The sequence below is a fragment of the Echeneis naucrates genome, chromosome 1, assembly GCF_900963305.1.
Source record: "Echeneis naucrates chromosome 1, fEcheNa1.1, whole genome shotgun sequence".
Classification (NCBI taxonomy): domain Eukaryota; kingdom Metazoa; phylum Chordata; class Actinopteri; order Carangiformes; family Echeneidae; genus Echeneis; species Echeneis naucrates.
The window spans coordinates 14,244,742-14,263,252 of record NC_042511.1 but is presented as its reverse complement, the minus strand read 5'-3'; the positions used below and the strand labels follow the sequence as shown (position 1 = coordinate 14,263,252).

General features: G+C 40.2%; 3 protein-coding genes and 1 non-coding gene across 13 annotated transcripts in view; 2 read left to right on the top strand and 2 right to left on the bottom strand.

The window, feature by feature from the left end:
• The window catches only part of klhl5 (kelch-like family member 5), a 49,267-nt gene extending 42,796 nt beyond the window's left edge, over nt 1–6,471 (bottom strand). For 2 of the 6 annotated variants that reach the window (XM_029507779.1, XM_029507770.1), the window contains exons 1-2: nt 6,316–6,459; nt 3,901–4,192 (exon numbers count right to left, since the gene is read on the bottom strand). Coding sequence is in view for 5 of the 6 variants with exons in the window: in XM_029507770.1 (XP_029363630.1) it covers nt 3,901–3,940 (40 nt within the window). In the remaining variant the exon portion in view is untranslated. Of the gene's footprint in view, nt 1–1,201; nt 1,257–3,900; nt 4,193–6,315 lie in introns of all 6 variants that reach the window. The other 4 variants (XM_029507752.1, XM_029507735.1, XM_029507745.1 and 1 more) reach the window with 4 other exon arrangements.
• LOC115047113 (uncharacterized) lies at nt 1,284–7,583 on the top strand. 2 transcript variants are annotated; one of them, XM_029507842.1, is made up of 10 exons: nt 1,284–1,563; nt 2,130–2,405; nt 3,828–4,133; nt 4,711–4,821; nt 4,901–4,936; nt 5,424–5,456; nt 5,553–5,591; nt 5,691–5,726; nt 5,824–5,871; nt 7,051–7,583. In XM_029507842.1, exons 1-9 carry the CDS (start codon nt 1,476–1,478, stop codon nt 5,865–5,867), a joined length of 969 nt encoding a protein of 322 aa, XP_029363702.1. In that variant the 5' UTR covers nt 1,284–1,475; the 3' UTR covers nt 5,868–5,871; nt 7,051–7,583. The 2 variants fall into 2 exon arrangements, with proteins under 2 accessions (XP_029363702.1, XP_029363693.1); XM_029507833.1 differs by lacking the exons at nt 5,824–5,871; nt 7,051–7,583 and having other exon boundaries at nt 4,711–4,936; nt 5,691–5,725.
• On the bottom strand, nt 7,207–17,193 carry fam114a1 (family with sequence similarity 114 member A1). 4 transcript variants are annotated; one of them, XM_029507811.1, is made up of 13 exons: nt 17,127–17,193; nt 15,647–15,961; nt 14,936–15,020; nt 14,586–14,815; nt 13,487–13,621; nt 13,131–13,283; nt 12,856–13,036; nt 12,018–12,103; nt 10,584–10,796; nt 10,298–10,437; nt 10,126–10,198; nt 8,756–8,809; nt 7,207–8,668 (listed from the first exon to the last, which is right to left on the bottom strand). In XM_029507811.1, exons 2-13 carry the CDS (start codon nt 15,953–15,955, stop codon nt 8,543–8,545), a joined length of 1,785 nt encoding a protein of 594 aa, XP_029363671.1. In that variant the 5' UTR covers nt 15,956–15,961; nt 17,127–17,193; the 3' UTR covers nt 7,207–8,542. The 4 variants fall into 4 exon arrangements, with proteins under 4 accessions (XP_029363671.1, XP_029363653.1, XP_029363662.1 ...); XM_029507793.1 differs by lacking the exon at nt 17,127–17,193 and adding an exon at nt 16,389–16,665; XM_029507802.1 differs by lacking the exon at nt 17,127–17,193 and adding an exon at nt 16,389–16,663 and having other exon boundaries at nt 12,895–13,036.
• A 1,093-nt stretch (nt 17,194–18,286) lies between these two features.
• Nucleotides 18,287–18,358, top strand: trnap-agg (transfer RNA proline (anticodon AGG)). The gene has a single exon. It is a non-coding gene; the product is annotated as a tRNA-Pro (tRNA).
• Nucleotides 18,359–18,511: the final 153 nt, after the last annotated feature.

The following is an 18,511-nucleotide window of genomic DNA, read 5'->3' as shown; positions in this document are numbered from 1 at the left end:
TCCTGTCCAAGGGTGTACACAACTGCACACAAATGTAATATAGTGTTCAACGCATTTTAGCCATTCACTAAATATATTTGGAGAAGACCGAGATGTTGAGTAGATTTGATTTGTCCTGAAAGCAGAGAAAATGTTTTCTGTATTCTCTGTGAGTTCTGGCTCCCTCTGTAAGCTGCCGACTGAGGCTTGAGAGTGGCTGACCACTGCAGAGCGGAGCTAAAGCTCCACCATGCCTACCATCGTGTTTGTGTGTGTGTCCAGACCCACAAAGATAGGTGGCTCTCAGGAACTCCAACCATATCACCTGAGCTGCACTGCACACCCAAAAGAGATCAGGTCAGACAGTGTGAAGAAACAAAACACATTACTTTCAGACGAGAGAAGGACATAGAAAGGTCAGCCTTCCAGCGGCAACAAGAAAACAGCCTCCTACCACATGCTGATATTATCTTAAGAAGACACTGAGGTCAGTGGATGACCGACTCTGCCAAAAATTAAAAGCACCACCCATATTTCCATTATCCACATATGGTGTTATCTCAGACAGCTTACTAATCAACTCTGTGCCTCATCATTCGGAGAAACTGACGTTGACCTACAACGGTAAAACTGGATATAAAACATTTGTATGCCTCTCTGCCCATTACAGCAAGGGCCAAAAACATAACACCATCATTCTCTTGAGCATCTCATGGCCAGGAGAGACAATGGTGACTAGTTCTGTCATAACTCAGGAAGGGGAGAATGTGACCATATTTAACACAACCAAGCAACCAAAAGGTGGTCATTTTACTTCCAATAAAACATTTCCAACAGTCCTTTGTCAGCATAAGGGTCCAGAATTTACCTCAGTGTCAATTTTAAGTCCCATAACGGTGATGACAAATCTCATAATAAATGAGATAAGTTATTCCAATTATGATTTTGTTTATCATATAATACCGGGCTTCATGAGAGCTACTACAGTTTGTTTATGCTCCTGAAAGGTTTTTTTCCGTGCACAGATACACAATTATATCCCTGAATGGAAACAGTCCGCACATAAACAGCACATGAGTGTGTTTGTGTTTTAGAGTTGTAGGTTGTAGTGAAAAAAGGATATAAACTCATTGATACAGTCTGTTTATCTCCTCTGAAGAGGATCGGCATCCACACAACGTGCCCTAAACAAAGACCGGAACAGACAGACAACTCTACTTACATTCATCTGAGAGAAAGACTGTGTTGGCGGTGTAGCCCTCCATTTCTCGCTCCTTCTGTGAAAACGACAGGAAGTGCAATAGGAAGTGCAGCATTGAACTGTCAAGTATCGAGTGTGTCACTTTGCGTTGTCGCCAGCTTCTACAGGAATTATGAGCAAGATTCTCAAGTTTGTAACGCAACAGCAGGCTACGCAGAGGGTCAGAAACACCACAAGCCACGAGTCATGCCTGTGATGTTACGAAGATGTGTGTGTGTGATCTTATGATGCCAACATGTCAAGAGCAGCTCTGACTAAACTGTTCATCCTCGTGATCCTGGCCTTCTTCATCTGCCTCCCGGAGTTCTTCACATTATACAAAGGTGGGTCAGTGAAAACAGCTTCAGAGGGAAGTACATTCACTGTATAGTGTTTATGTCTTTGTCGACATTTTCATTTCACAACCTTTAGAGAAATGACGAGCTCTTTGCCTGTTTCCACCCACCCCCCACCCCAAACTTCATGTAAAAGTTTTCTCAAAAGCTAAGACCTATGCTTTATTGTGTTCAATCACCTTCTCTTGTGTCGTCTTTGTCACTCAGATTTTTTGTTTTGTTTCTGAGATAAAATCAGACTCAAATATAGCTCAACACTGAGCGACAGCAGCTTTGAAAATGTCTCCGTATTGTGCTGCCTAGAAAAACTTGTTCTCTTTTTGAGTACAACATACTTCAGCCTTTGTAGTCATGCATGTGTTGCCTTCAACGGTTTTGCTTTTTGCCTCCCCCCCCCCGCCCATCTTTCTGTTCCTGTCTCACTCTCAGATATAATCTCCAGGCAACAACTTTCATTTTGAGATCTTTCTCTGATTTCTGTTTTGAGAACTTGTTGCAATTTCTCCACCTCAAGTATACGCTTACTGAGATATCCATCTTATTTTTCCTTTTAGTGTCAAAAGTTAACTTCTCCTGTCAGCCATACCGACCCTGCAACCGAGGCGATGAGGTGGAGCATGAGAAGGCCAGGCATTCTGAAACTGAGAGGAAGGACCTTTGTGATCCTGAACACACTGCAGAATGGGGAAAGTGGGAACAGTCCTGCACATCAGGGAACGAGAGCTACACAATATTAGACTCCAAGGAAGGCAGCAACTATTCAGAGAGGAGCTGGTTCATGTGTCAGGCAGATTTGGATATGGAGGAATTAAACAACATCTCAGCTTCAGGTACTGAACGACCATCTTAGATAACTATTTAAGATTGGTTGCTGTGTTTCGTGGCGTTTTTCTTCAGATTGTGATGTTGATTGGTTGTCCAGCTCATTATTTCAGTCCACACGGAAATATCAACAACTACAGGATGAACTGCCATTAAATTCTTAACCCGCTGACTTTTCAATTAGACCCGTTATCAGGTCTAATTTTTAATCTGTCAGATACTTGAAAACCTAATGACTTTTCCATCGACCTGTGCCCAATTTCATTTAGATTACAGTTCCCAGTTTGCAAAATAGTGACATTGCCCTGATAAACACCAGCAGCAGATAGGATGAGCAGAAGCTAAAGTGATGGCTAAAATAAAAAGTTTTCTCTTTGTTTCTTTGCTCATTTCAGCAGGTTTCTGTATTAAGCCAAAGATAACTTGTGAGTGACAACAACATTCCATACTGTAACGCAAACGTATGACTGTAACTGGACTGTGACTCTACTCTGAGTAGTCTAATTTTATGAAGTTTATGTTTATGAATGGCAAGCTTCAAATCATGTCCATCATATTCATAACTCTATCGTCACCTTTAGTATTTATAGGTCTGCACCTGATGGAGAACATAACACTCAGGCTCTTAATTTAATGTTTCAGATAAAATGAATTATTAGCTACATATTGATTTTTTAACGTTGCACAGTTTATTTAAGGCTCTTGCTACAGTGTGAGCATCAATTAGGCTGCCACAGGGAACCGTAGTGTTTCTTTGATTGGACATCTTTGAGTTTTCAGTTATTTTACCTTTATCCTTAAGGTTGTTTGCAAATGCGAAGACAAAGAACTTGAGGGGGGGTTAGAAAAGTGGATTGTAATCCGTTGACATTTACCTTTCTCTCAAAAATGTAAAGATTGTTAGACATTTTTAGTCATCTATTTTTGGCTCTAGACAACAGCATGTGCGGCATAGAACAAATAGTTTGTAAATAAATGTTGGCAAGAAAAGACTTACTGGATATTTAACATAGGCCAATGGGCAGAAAAGCAATAAGTGTAGGTGGTTGAAAAGTAACAAACTCTGCTAAGCTACAAGAGAACTCAAACAACATAAAATTAATTTAAAAAACAAACTTAATGATCTTTGAATAAACACGTGACTGCATTGTGAAAATGAACTATGGGGGATTATTTCACTGGTACTGTAGTTTCACGACAGCATTTATAGTAATATGTTCTTTATGTAATAAAGCAATTGTAGCAATATTGTACAATTGTAATAAGTGGGTGCTCAGATATTTAACTTTTCATTTGAGGTGTATTTGAATGCATTATTTTGATTTAATTTTGTTCCTGTGTACTGCGTCAATATCCTGTATGCAATGCTCAATTACACATTAACATGCAGCCTGCAATTTAAAGCGCAAACCTATTTTCTGTGCATCTAGCCACACCTGTCGACGTGCATCTGGAAGTGGCAGTAGAGCTTCAACTCTATGAAGCAGAGACGCTGAATCTCACCTTGTATGGCTTCAGTAATCACAGCTCCTTGGACCTCCATCCACCTGAGCAGCTGGAGGAAGAGGACGACAATGAGAAGGGTGATGAAGGAGAGAAGGCACTTTACTGCTGTCTCCCTGCCCAGCCCTCCTTGGAGTCAGCCAGTCAAAGCCGTTGTCTCCTTCGGCTCGCCAATCAAACCGTTTTGACAGCAACAGCGAAGGAAAAGCTGCCATGGAAACGGACACAGAGAGGTTGGTGTCAGGATGAGGGAGCAGAGCCTTTTGCTCCCAATGTGGTCAGTGTGGCTTCACTATAAGATTGGAGAGGACACAAGAGACAGAAACACAGGCAACTCATTTCATTTAAGAGTTTCATTCAAACCCACAACAGAAACATCTTTTTAAAAGAGCTAATTTCCCACAGACTCCAGTTTTGTTTCTTTTTTGTGTATACAGTATGATCTGTCACACTTTCCAAGTGGTTCAGTGCATCTTAATCTACTGTATCTCCAAGGCTGTATTGATTTTGGCTTTGCCCTCTTTTAGTGGCTCTCCAACACGGCTCTATGCTTAAATTTATGGCTGAGTCATATTTTCCACTGTACGCAACGAAAGCTGGGAATTCTTTTTTTTTTTTTTTTTTTTCTCTCTGGCCCACCTCCACTGAACTTTTCCATTTATTCCTTGTCCTTTTCTCATTTTGAGCTCTGGATGATGACAAAACATTTTCACAGTTTCTGAGATTACAAAGTCCATGAGATTCTTTACATAAAAACCAATCACAAAAATTTCTGCTGCCAGTCTGTAATAATCCCTGTCTGTCCTCCAGATGAGTGGTGGTGTATCTTCAGGGTGCTCTGGCTTTCTCTGCTGTGTGTGGTGCTTTTGACAACAGTTACAACTGTACTCAGGCAAATCTACCTGGAGAGACACTTGTGCAGTAAGGCAGAGACACACATCATACCAATCACAGTTTCACTTTTGGAAAATAACCTAAAAATATTTATGTCCTTTGTCAGAAAAGTCAATGGTGCCCCCCGTTCACAACTTCAAGGGTAAATTTTAAATTCTCCTCATCACACTTTTAAACTGTATGTACACATTCTCAACTCACTCCTTCTTCACCGGTACACTAAAGTTATTCTTTAACTCAGTTACACACAAGATCATTTTTGAAATGCATTTTTAATCATCTATGTTGCAGAGATCTTCTGCGTGTTTTGACGTACATACTGTCTGACACACATCCTTGACTGATCCAAATTACCAGACATCTGTATATTAAAGCATATTGTGTTGGTCATAAAATCAGCCCCCTTTTTAGCATAAAGCAGACAAGACCTCAAAGGCAATTATGATGACAAAAACTGGATTTTACGTTTGAATCATGCTTTCAAAACCCGACTCAGTTTCTTAGAACGGTAATGTTAGTGTATCAAAATTGGAGGAATTAAAGGAGACGGTTTGTTTTTCATTTGAACGTTACATTATGTGTAATAATGAAGATGTCTGAAACTGTTTCTCTGATTATGTTTCAACTAGGCGGAGATGTCCACACAGAAATCTCTCCCAAAGGTAACAAACTACACAAAAGTTAGACAAAAAGTTACACAAAAATATTCCACAGACACGTCATGAAGGAGTTTCTAATCACCTGTTTTCATCCAATAGAGAAAGACCGTCATGTCAGTTCGTCCTGGATTTGGTCAGGTCAGTTCTAAATATATATATATATGTTATATAAAACGTTTTAAAGAAAATTCCTTTGGCCTGTTCTTTCAGTCTTTTAAATTTTTTTTTAATGAATAGATCTGTCACCGATTGAAGAAGAGTCTCACTGTCAAGGTGGGGAATCAAAGTTTGACACACACACATTGACAAATTAATTGATTACATGCAGAAAAAAGATTGTGTCGTAATAGATTTCATTTTCATTTTTTAGAGAACACAGAAACTCTGTTGGATGGAAATGTCGATGCCTGCTGAACTGGTAAACTCACTGCAAAAGAACAATTTAATCTAATGAGCTGAAAGAGGCTAACTGGAATGTGCATTTCAGTTTCCATTGAGGACAAGAAAGACAGACAGAACATTTGTCTAGCATTTGGGAAAATCCAACTCCAGCTTGACAGTAAATATTTTTCCTAAAGAGACAGAGTGGAACTGGAAGTATACTACAGGACAGAAATACTCTGGAGACCAGGGGAAAGTCAAACCACGCAATAGAGCATGTGTTTCATAGGGCTACTCTAATGTTCAGTCCTTCTTACAACTAACGTTTTAATGAAATGAATCAAAAGTCTCCTACAATCTTATGACATACCTGGAAAGCCAGTTGGCTTCTTTACAGTTTGTGGTAAGTATTTGAACATTTCATCGAACAAAAACATACAAACAGAAACTCTACAACAAACATTGGTAAACAAACGTCTACCTTGCTAGTCTGTAGCCCAGATTTCCTCCAGACATGTGACTGAAAGATTAGATTCATGCTGCATGCTGGTTCACGTACGGCTCCTCAACATTAGAAAAAGAAAGCTACCATGTGAAACACCAGACAATGACCGACCTTAGCTGATGTCTCTCAGGCGTGTTTCAAAGCAGGAAGTACAGCTCAGGTGAGTTCCCACCCCTTTATGGAGGCCCCGCCTTCTGCCTGGGAACCCCAAGTAAAAGTAAAAAAATAAAAACTCATTGATTATAAGATATAAATAAGATACAACAGCAACAACAATAACAATAATAACATCTTGTTTTATAGATTATTAGATTATATTATTGAATTGTCAGTGTGTGACTCTAATGTTACAGCAGGCAAAGGTTGGACCAGTTTTAACTACTTTATGTTTTGCTGGGCAGACCAGTCTATAAAATTTTTATATCTATAGTGTATTACATGTTGTATGCATATTTTCAAATCTACAAAGTCACTAGTAACTTAGTAACTGGTGGAAAAAGGTTACATATTCGCCTGTAGTGTTTCATGTATGAATTATAAAGTAACAGCAAACTGAACAGTTTTCACACAGCGCCTCCATCTTCACTGTTGATAATATTTTATGTGTTTGCATGCTTTGGCAACCGATGCACCTCAAATTAAGAGGTAACCCTTTCTCAACATAATCTAAATCGAGTGTGCCTAATAATTCCTCTGTCTTTTTCTTTTTAGCAAATCTGGATTCTTGTATCTACTTGTCTACCTCATCGTTCACAGAAGAGCAGCCAAAGGAATGAAGCACCGAAATGGACTTAACCTGAAAACTGAAAAGGACTGGTTAAGCTGCACGTTTTATGTTATAAAATAAAAACAACCCAGACACATGCAGATGGTTAAAATTTATTCTTTTCATGTAATTTTCAAACAGTCTTTGGGCATTTTATTAAAGAGCAGTTTGAACATATTAGTAAACCTCCAAAGTTAAATAAAAGACTTGAATTATAAACTATTTAGTATTTTAAGGCAGAAGCGCTGATGATAAACAGCCTTTTCCTATCTGGCCATTGCTGAGAAGAGCCAAAATATTATGGCAGGACTGACTAATATTTTCTTTGCTTAATAATTTTCTTTCCTGTATCAGTACATTTCCCAAAAGGGCGAAGAGAGAGGCTTAAATAACTCTGGGCTGAGAGCTTAGTCAATTTAACGCTGGATATTAAAAAAAAAAAAAAACAGATTTACTGTGAGCTCAGAAGGATTTCTACTGAAAATCCACAGGTGGTCAAGTGTAAAATATTCAATAAATTTATCTCTCAGGATCAAAAACTTTATAAATCAAGAGATCCTGGCAAAACAATATTAAACTCAAGGAGGAAAGGAAAAGAATCATACAGCATGAATCCTTTTTTAAATAGTGAAATGTATTCTTTGTCTTTTCTCCATAATGTCAGCCCTTCCTTGTCAGTGTAGCAGCATAACTAAACAAAGTCAGAGATGAATTTAACTGCACTCCATCTGCATTATCAGTGTACACAATAACCATAAGAGATAACTTAATGTTTCAAATTCAAAATATGAAGATTTTTTTTTTTTTAAATCAAACAGGATAAAAGTAAAATATAAGGTAGTGTTGCTTCACATAATTGAACATAAAAAAGAAAAAAAGATTGTTGTGTATCATCACTAATACTGGCATTTTGTCTAAATCCAGATTAAAACAATTCAGCAAAATAGACATTTCAAAGGTAACGTCTTTCTGTGAAAATAACAAGGAGTGCAAATAAAGCTTAATACACATTAATATGGAGTCCCTTCAAAACAGCCAGTGACGTTTTGTTTTTGGTTCAGGATTTTGGAGACGGTAAAGAAACATCTTTGTTTGTCAGACAGAATGAATCACAGCTGAGACTGAAACAGCACAGACAACATTTGGTTCCTTGAAGGAAAAACATCCAACACAACGAGACAAAATAACATTCAGAGATACTAAGTGGAAGAGACACACATACAACTTGCATATGGTTCATTGGCACATGTATCTGTTCATTAAATTATTAACTGTAAGATTATATTCTGCGTTTCTAAACATCTTCAGCCTGTTGTGATGGCACTTAACGTAGATATAAACATGTCACCAGGAATCATCTAATCTCTAAAACTCACTGTACAACAATAGATATTAAGACAAGCGGGTGAGCAGATGGCACAAGTGTGTGTGTTTGTGTTACTGCTGTGTATGTGCTGCTGGTTCTGTGGTGGGTTGGCTTTGTTGGCTCTGGATGTAGGAAATCTGCAGGACGGGAAGCAGCAGCTGAAACGCATTTTGGATGTAGTTGGTACTGTTGGAGCCCTGCAGATAAGAAACCCGTGACCATCACCATCATCTCCTCACACGGAAAAAACATAATTTAACATTATATTAAAATCTATATCTCACCTCTAGCATCACACTGTTTACCAGAGGATTCAGTTCCTCTGCTTTCCTCTGGCCCTGAGAGAGAGAACACGAGAATTAAGAAACAAGAAGTGATAAAAAGAAATACTTTAATGCCAAAGAAAGCAAAAATATAAACACCAAAGAATAGCAAAGGTGATTCTCCTTTCTGCTGACAAAAGTCCACGCTTGTCATTCCATAAGCAGAACCGTATCCTGTCATTACTTTCCAAAACACATAAATGAGCCACACCGCCTCGCTGAGTGACATTTTTGTTCGTTGCTTATGCAGGAGAAGATGGAGGACAATTTCTTTCTACTTTGGCATTTTCCTTCATTACTATAGAAGAATATTCTGTTGCTATTTCACCCACCAAGAAGAAGCTCAAGTAACACAAGGTGGGAAGCTTTATGAGCTTTCTTTTCTTTTCTTTTTTTTATTACCATAGTTTTCTTCCCAAAGTTTTAGAGCGTGGGTAAAAAAAAAAAAAAAAAAAAGTCCTGCATACAAAAAGGCTGGCTCTGTGTTGGTGAAGACAGATGGCCATTTTCTAAAGTAAGCTACAATTGTTAACCCAGAAACTACTGACTGTTGTTTGCTTCATTACTGCATTCATATCACGTATATGTCCTAATGTGTAAACAATCACTGCTGCATCAGATGTATATTAATGGGAAGCTGAAAACAGCCAACAACCAATAAATTCCTGTTCCAATTTGGAAAAAAAACGACAGTGTCCTCGTGTTATAGGAAGTCCCCACAGTCAACTTCTGTAAGGAAATAATTAAAATCCTTCAGATTGGTTTGGCTGTTTTAACAAACCTAGCGGGATGAGCTGTGGAGTGTCGGCCTCCACTCAGACCCTCCATACCCTGTGCTGTATGATCAGCTGGTGGAGGGCCAGGGAGATTATATCAGTCTTTGGAAATGTTGTTGTTTGCTAAGCGAGGTCAAAAAACACACACCTCCCGCTAAACTGATGTTCATGCCAGCTGCTTTGCGAGGATGTTTAACATCATATAAATCATTTTAGATTGGATAAATTAATGCAAATGTCCTTGAGTTCAAGGTGAGCCATAATTGTTTCAAAGGAGGAAAGGAAAGTCAGGAAATTCACCATCACGCTGATTAAAACATTTGATTTCTCTAAGTGGAACATCAATGACTCCTTTTTTAATATTTGTATCTTCAGTGTAACAGATCATTTTAAGACTAGAGGCCGCCGAGGGCTGGTTACTGAAAGAGACACAAACAAATTAAATTTGTTGAGAATATGAAAAAAAATAAAAAAAATAAAAAAAAATAGTACCCTATACCTTGCATTTTAACACACTCCTAGTCACACATCAACACAAGCACTCCTCTCACTTACCCCAACCAGGAGGAGTGTGTCAGAGAACCTCTTGGCCAAACACTCCACCTCCTTACACATGGCACACGTTAATCTGCAAAATGAATAATTCACATTCTGGTCAAATTTGGCTCTCTCAGTGTTTTATCGCCAGCTCTGCGTATACACTCACACATATGTCAGACTAACACACCTGCTAAGGATGTTTGCCTGGTCTCTAGCTGGTTTCTCTAAGTCCTGGCCATGCAGGATGAGTTCTGCCACCTTGTGGAGTTGTTCGATACTACGTGCTGTCACCTCTGCCAGACTGCCAACTGATGACAGATAGGCAACCTGAAGAGCACACACAGACAGCACACATGAGCACGAGCACGCGCACGCATGCAATCACTACAGCTAATCAAATGCTGTGACAGCGGTGAAACTGCTATGAAAAAAAAAAAAAAACCCATCAGATTAGGCTGTTTCGTTGACCTCACCTCTACAGATCTGGGGTCGTTCTCTTTCTTCATTTCTCCCTCTTCTCCCTTGATCTCTTCCACCTGCTCCTCCCCATCCTTCTTCTTCTCCTCCTTTTCAGTCTCCATAGACGAGTCCTGTCCTCCTGGCTGGCCCTGCGTTTCCCTGCCAACTGTCTCCGTAGTGACAGGATGTTCCACCTTGTTCACCCAGTCATGAGCCCTCATCCGAGCCTGGAGATGCATAATTTGGAACCCATCAGCTCTGCGTGGTGAGAAATCATCCCCCTGATTTATGCTAAGTATATGCGTCTACATGATTATATGCTAATGCAGATTCTATAGGAGTGAATTTAAATATGTAGTAAAACTTCAAAAGGTAAGAACTTTTCAAATACTCTAGGACTGCAGCAGGAGAGGACGGCTGTCAAACTGGCGATTTAGAGTGTGTGTGCGTAGTTCTGGACTTCTGGGTTGGGATTCATTGAGGAAAACTGCACAGGACAGAACCAGGTGTTCCTGGGTCTAAATGAATATTATGTGCTCTGACAGTTTAATATGTTGGTCACAGGTGATTAGTAGGTTGAGAGCTACTGATTGGCTGGTGGCGAGGTTCGCTCTGGACAGGCCATCCAGAGCTGAGGTTTCAAACCCAAACCTGCTTGTTGTGAGGCAACATCGCGAACCACTGTACCACCGTGCAGTCGAATATGTAATGGTCCAAGTCAAATCAATTTATATAGCGCCGAATCATAACAAAGTTACATCCAGGCACTTTAGTTGTTAAAGAGACCCAACATCTCCTTGGGCAGAACCAGGCTCAGGGAGGGCAGCCATCTGCCTTGACTGGTTGGGTGGAGAGAGGGAGAGATGTGGGGGAGGAAGGGGGGGGGCAGTCTAGGCCTGCAGTAACACAACTAAAAGAAAAAGAGTAATTGAACCTTCCATTTTTAACTGTAGGCTTTGTCATAAAGGTAGCTTTTAAGCCTGATCTTGAAAGCTGCGACAGCGTCCACAAGTGGAGCTTGGTCATTAAAAAGCTTTGTATGTTAGGAGAAGGATTTTAAAATTCTATTCTGAATTTTACTGGGAGCCAGCGACAAGAAGAAACGTGATCTCTTTTCCACAGGAGAAGAGTTGTACAATGCGCTTTCTTCTTGATGGATGAAGCTCAGACAGGTGCAGTCTCTCTTTCAATGATCAATTTAATGATGTAAACGTATAAATAATCAGATGTGCTCCGTATTGATTTAATTGATAAGCTTTGTACAAGGGCTAAATTAATATAATTTCTGCAATGAGTTTTAGGGGCATCTATTCTGTGTGCTTGAGATATATCAGAAGTCTGTGATTAACTGATACAACAGTCAATGCATATGCTCACAACTGCATATTCTTGACATTTTACAAAAATGTTTATGTGTGTGTGTGTGTGTGTGTGTGTGTGTGTGTCACCTTGTTGAGTTTGTCTGGTGTGGCAGCAACATGAAGGTCAAACAGCAGCTCAGTGAGAACACTTACAAACTCCTCTCCATCAGCAGCTGCCAGAAACACACACACACACACACACACATGCAGAAACATGTCATGTCAGCATGCTCCAAATCACAAGTCATGTGTTAAAGGTAGAGATCCATCCAGTGTCGAATGATAACACATTTTGACCTCATGCCGTTACTGCTTTGAATTCCCCCATGCTGATGTTATACAGATAATATTTTGTGCCATCAGTTCGTAGCACACAGAGATTTGGGGAACTTTAGATTTTTGTTTTTGCAATGCAAACCCCTGCATTTATATTAGCATGATCATGCAGGTTCAGTGTCTAACTGATTACTTCTGTGATCAGTGATGTGATGGGAACGTGTTGTTGGCCCCTGAACACCAACACTGGATCAGGCGCCATGTCAAACCCTCCAGGCAACAAGAGTCCTGCTGCCTTTGAGCCCGACGTGGCTGCGACGTTGCCTGCAGCACCTGTCAAACACTAAATGTGACAGCGGCTGGTGAAATATGATGGAATCCAAAATCTTAAATCAGATTGCACCCTCTCAGCACGGACTTTCACTTTGGTAGCAGATTTTCTTGCTCTTTAGCAGATAGCAGCGATTAAGAACTATACACCACCAACACGTACAACTCCCATAGACAGCCAATGTTTCCCTGGCTTTTTTGACTTTTCTGATCTGTTGCCAGAAATTGTGGAGTTTAATCAGGGAAACTGATCCTAGGTCAGCATTCAGGGACAACCTCTTCCTCCAGCAGGTCTGGTCGTTTGGTCTGGGTCACTCACTCAGGGGGGTAGAAGAGTGAAATTGGGAACTTAGATCACCGTTATCCTTCGTCTGTCCTTCTCCTTCTTCTCCTTCTCCTTCCTCCTCCGCTTGCTTGATGAAAATATCTTTGAGCAGAATCAGCTCCTTCTTCGCTTCTTCTTGCTCCTCTTCAGCCAGGGATGACAGGAATGCTTGGACCTTATGGCAGATACGTTTAACTTTATGCACTGTTTCAGACAGACTACAGTATGGTTTGGTAAAGCGGTCTACATTCCTCACACTGGTTCCTCACCTTGGCCTCGCTCTCATTGGACAAGATCTCCAGAGCCTCAAGGTGTGACAAGCCCTGGTAGTCGTCAAACAGAATACCATAGTGTGCTGTGGGAGCACTGAATGGATGGTTGCTCAAACGTGCCCGCTCCTTCTCCTTGGCTTCCTTCAACATCTGCGAAAATCGCGTTAACACTTGATTGTAATACTGGCTCAGCTGTCATTCGGAAAAATTACATAATGTGTATTTCCACTGAAAATCATCGACTTACGTTGTCCACGCACACACACACAAAACACAAACTTTATATTCTTATTTATCTGATGTATTGGTGTTCAGAGATTAAATGTGAGCTGTGAGTATGAATGTCTGTATACCTGACTCAGGGATGCGGTCTTCTGCATCAGGGTCTTGGTTTTTTTGAAACCTGGGTCACTCTCGGCAAGAACAGTCATTGTCTTCTTTCCAATGAATTCCAAAGCATCCAGACCGCCACTGATCACCGACTTACCCTGGGAGAGACAAAAATAACAGGGACAGCAGAATATATAATAAAGAAATACAAAGTAAATCAAAAATAGTCACTGTAGTCAAAATCTGACTTACTCCACTTGGCATTAGAAGTCACAATTAAGATAAAAGCCATTTTTATTGAAGTGTTAGGGTCATTTCAAAATAAAGTATAAGCTTAGTATTTGAATTTTGCTGTATTTTTTATGTGAGAATAATCAGATACCAAGTCTTAAGTGATATATTTTCTCTTTCAAGTCAAATTGATGAGATACTGATGTGGACTTCCTCACTCACTTCCCTCTATAAAAGAGACATTTAGTTAGTAATTTACTCTGTAGTGAAAACTGAGATTGCAGGAAAAGTCCCGTTCTAATTGCACCCATTGATAAAGGCAGGCCATTGTGTAATTTGTAAAAATGAGATCCAACATTTTGCTGATTTTACATTTTGAGTTTCTGTTCCTTTTACACTCTAACACAACCAGTTTTGCCGCTAGTTGGTACAACTATAAGCCTATTTAATTCACCTTTACATCGCCTTTGGTCCAAAATGTGCTCTCTTTTTCTTCATTATTTACCGTTTTCACATTTTCCTATTTTCTCCATTGAAGTCTACCAGCACCAAAGACATCTTCAACCTTCCATCCAGAAGCATGTTTGGCTTTTTCATTGCCGTGAGGCTACAAGCATATTAAGGGCAGGAAAATGAAACTGAAACAGATGAAACAGCCATCATCTATGATAGAAAATCAAAGTTTTTACGTTGTAAGTCATATGCACTTTAACTGAACTGAACTTTAAATATCTCTAAACAAGTCAGAAAGTCACGTGATTTTTTTCTCCACTGGAGTCCTACGGGTTTTTGCCACACAATATGGCAGATTGATGTGTATGTATGTATGTGTATGTATGTGTGTGTGTGTGTGTGTGTGTGTGTGTGTGTGTGTGTGTGTGTGTGACTCACTGTGTTCTGCACAGCATGCGTGATTGTGGAAAAAACGCCTCTAGAAGTTCCTCCACTCGCAGAAGAAGACTCTCCCAAACCAGACGAGTCAGACTCTCCATTCTCTCCCCCTCCATCTATCTTCACCTCTGCTCCCTCCTCCTCTTCTTCTTCTGCCTGCTCTCCTACTGAGGTCCTGTGGAGACGCAGAGCCTCTCCTGCCTTCACCTTCACTGAGCTCAGGCTCTGACCTACACACAAATGCACAGAAAATTATCGCAGAAAAGACGAAGAAGTGGAAAGAAAAGGTGGACTAATGAGGAAATGTGAGATGAAGGAAAAGAAAAAAAAACAAAAAACGGAAGACATACCCACTGTGGAGGTTGCACTGCTCAGAAGAGATTTTCCCCATGAGCCCCAACCTCCCCAGCTTTTGTCTTTCTCCTCAAGTGACCTCTGTTCACACAAGCACACATATACATTAGAACTTCTATGACTTATCAAAAAAGATGTTTCTTATTAATTGACCTGAAGTCGGTATTAGCATCAAATGATAAAGTCAATTGCAGCTGCAACCAATGGCGGAGCATACTATTAAGCAAACCAGGCATTCGCCTGGAGCCCTGGGCCCCACACAAATGCCTTCTCTATATTTAGATAGATGCAGGGGCTCCCAAATGACTATTCGCCTGGAGCCCCCAAATGGCTAAGTTCATCACTGGCTGCAACTAATTACTATTTTCACAACCAATTTAACACTTTGGCATTTGTCATTTCTCTGAAATGTTATAGTCCATTTGAAAGTTAGATAATCCAATTGATAAATTGGATATATCAGCCTATTGTAGATAAGCGATTGCAAGTGAAGGTCAGCAGGTCTGTTGCGGGATACTGGAGGCCACAAAGAGCAGATGCACACATTTTGGTCTCTATAAAAAAATTACCTTGAAAAATTAACACTGTTTGTGTAAAAGCCAACTGAATGATCAAATAAATTCTGTATTGGGATCACATTGACATACACCGTATGTCAAGGAAATGTCAAAGTTGAGCGGTAGAGAGAACAACACTATATTGCAAACCTCCCCATCCTCCTCTGCGGCCTCTGTGTCTGGCTCCAGGCTCACTGGTTGGTCACATTCGGTCCCTCGATCCTTCGCGGCACACTCTGGTTGGTCACTCGGGCTCTGTGAGGTGTCGGCCTCGGCAGCTGGGTCCTCTGTGGACTGTGGATGGCTGTTATTCTCAGGATTCAAAGCAGGCTCCAGGGGAGCTGAGGGTGGGCTGGGGGCTGCTGGGACATCGTCTTCCCCGGTTGGGCAGGGTCCAGTGTTGGGCAGGTGGTCAGGTGGATGGGCGGCGTCTGCGTCTGAGTGGGCAGCCTGGGACATGGTGATCTGAAAGAGTAATTGTTAAATGTTCTGTTTTTAGTTAAGAAAGGGCACATCTTTGCTTCTTACCAATGTAACCAATATCTGTGTGTATTGTACTGACTTTATTCCCGTTACTTCATTTTAACTTAGGCACCATCTAATCAGAGAAGGGACATCGCATTTTTCTTGCATTTAAGATGATGTCTCCCAACACTTTGTCTCATCTGACCATCATTCAACTGGACACTAGTAAATGTTTAATGCCAAAAATACTAGATCACGCGATTTAGACTGAATACTGACACAAAGTCTATGCAAAATCATTAATCAATTCAGTATATTTACAGTCAACGTTGTGACAATGTTGTGATGCTCGGCCTAGTCGAGACACAGCCTTTAACCATTTTATTGTAAATGAGACAGCGAAAAGTAAATATTACAGAGAATTTACCGAGATTTGCACATTAAACCTGCTGTGACAGTAAGTCAGAGAAATGATGAAATACTGTGATGTGTCCCCATCTACTGGTCCGCTGTCGCTCATGCTGCACTCATGTGATTTCGTCCATTCTCTTGTTTTCAAACACTTTTGAGGTTGTTTAAGGCTGAGCCCTGGCAGAAATGAAGCTGCTATCCCTGACAAAGTGCATCCAGAAGATGGTAAAAAGACGTTTGCCCAATACAGAAGGAACAGACGTTACAACAGCTTGGAAACCAAGTTAGAAGTTATCAGACGGTTTCAATTTATTTTGGAACAAAAACACTATATATTAACTGTCCAAAAATGTGGTGACAAGCACGTCGTCTATTCGGAGTCATGACTCCAGAGTGAATTTAATAACTCAAAAATTGATGTTCACACACACACACACACACACACACACACACACACACACACACACACACAAAATTGTTTTAGCATATGTTTAAAACTTGCCAACATAACAGATAGATAACAGACAGATAACAAATACCACTGGTCTATTTCAAAGCAATATGACAGTTAGACTATTAGTCCAAGAATTATTCTCTTTTCAGCGAGTTTCGCAGAAATATTGCCGGCAGCATGCAGCATTAAGGAAAACTCCAGCTGGTTGCAGATTTTTGTGCCCAGCTGTTGTTGCGCTCAAATAAAACTTCGATGGCTCAAAGACAGTTTTGTTTTTACGAAAATGACAGTGCAGCTCACCCGGTCGGTGCCAGCCAGCTCTTCTTCCGCCCCGCCACGTCGGCAGGCCTGTCGGAGACCCACCGAAGAGTACCAGCAGGCAAGATGACTCCCTGCCCGGAGGCGACCGGCTGCCAGACCGGCTGGAGACAGCAGCTTAAGAAGGATATCGTTTAGCTTCTCAGAAATACGATCGGCCCGTTAGCTGACTTCACTCTTTTTTTTTTATTAGATTCATTGTTTTTAACTAACTTCAAGTTAGTGTGCTCCATTTACCGGTATTGCAATATTGATGGGATGTGGATCGTATAGTTTTCATGACTCAATAACTCAATGACAAGTTTTGATTTTAAAAAGTTTATTATTTCAGAACACTAAATGTCATTACTTGCTTACATTGTAGTCTTTACTTTAATATAACACATGGTTGAATTTGATTTATTTATTAACTAGTTTTGTGTGATTCTATATATTCTGTCCATTTTTCTTTACTTTGAATAGTAATATTATTTTATTATATACTTTACTATTGTTAATACAGTGGCATGCTCTGATGAATTATTCACATTCGTATCTATTCACGTGTGCCCTCTTCAGATAAAGAATCAGGAATTAAGATCATTTATTTGTGATATACAAGAAAATAAAAATATGCATACAATTAAAAGATACATTTTCCCTGAAAAAGAAGAAGTCTTGATGCACTTTGTACGTGTCTCACACGCAGCTGTTTGCAGCTCTTGTCTATTTTAGATTTTGAATGTAATAACTGAATGAAGACATGCAAAAGTGCAGGATGTCAGTATTGTAATTAAAGTGCACAAATTGGGAGCATGGAGACCGGCGCTTCTTTAAAATGTTTGTTCTGCGCGTGTTCTTAACAACAGGAAAACGATCATCACACTTCAAACCCGAGTTTGGTCTTAATCAATATTTACGGGTCAGACTTTGTTCAAACGATCCAGCCGAGAGGAGTGAAAACCAGGAGAGCAGGAGGGAACCATCTTGGTCCGCCCGGACACTAATGTTTCAGTAGGAAACACTAAATCTGGTTCTGGGTCGTCACATGTCGACTCAAAGGGCCGGACAGCAGTTCTTCCACTAAATAATCAGGCAAAAACATCTGAAAAACAGGTTCTATGTTTTATATATATACTAATGTTTTCACGGTGTTGTATCGCGGCTCGTTGGTCTAGGGGTATGATTCTCGCTTAGGGTGCGAGAGGTCCCGGGTTCAAATCCCGGACGAGCCCAATGTTTTCAATTTTATCTTTTTTTTTAATTATTATTATTTTTATTTATTTTTTGTCAAACACGATTATTAAAAACTGCGAAACTATCAGAACGTGGCACTGGGCAAGTCCCAAAACACAGAGGGCACACAGACAAGCCACCTATAACAAGAT

Bases quoted from the DNA above. Each gene is read 5' to 3' on its own strand.
- LOC115047113 (XM_029507833.1), top strand. From the start codon at position 1,476: ATGTCAAGAGCAGCTCTGACTAAACTGTTCATCCTCGTGATCCTGGCC. The intron at 2,406-3,827 runs GTACTGAACGAC...CTGTGCATCTAG, and splicing joins AAACAACATCTCAGCTTCAG to CCACACCTGTCGACGTGCAT. The intron at 4,134-4,710 runs GTTGGTGTCAGG...TCTGTCCTCCAG, and splicing joins ATGGAAACGGACACAGAGAG to ATGAGTGGTGGTGTATCTTC.
- fam114a1 (XM_029507793.1), bottom strand. From the start codon at position 16,481: ATGAGCGACAGCGGACCAGTAGATGGGGACACATCACAGTATTTCATC. The intron at 13,622-14,585 runs GTGAGTCACACA...TGTCTCTCCCAG, and splicing joins CGCATGCTGTGCAGAACACA to GGTAAGTCGGTGATCAGTGG. The intron at 10,797-12,017 runs GTGACACACACA...ATGCATCTCCAG, and splicing joins CACCAGACAAACTCAACAAG to GCTCGGATGAGGGCTCATGA.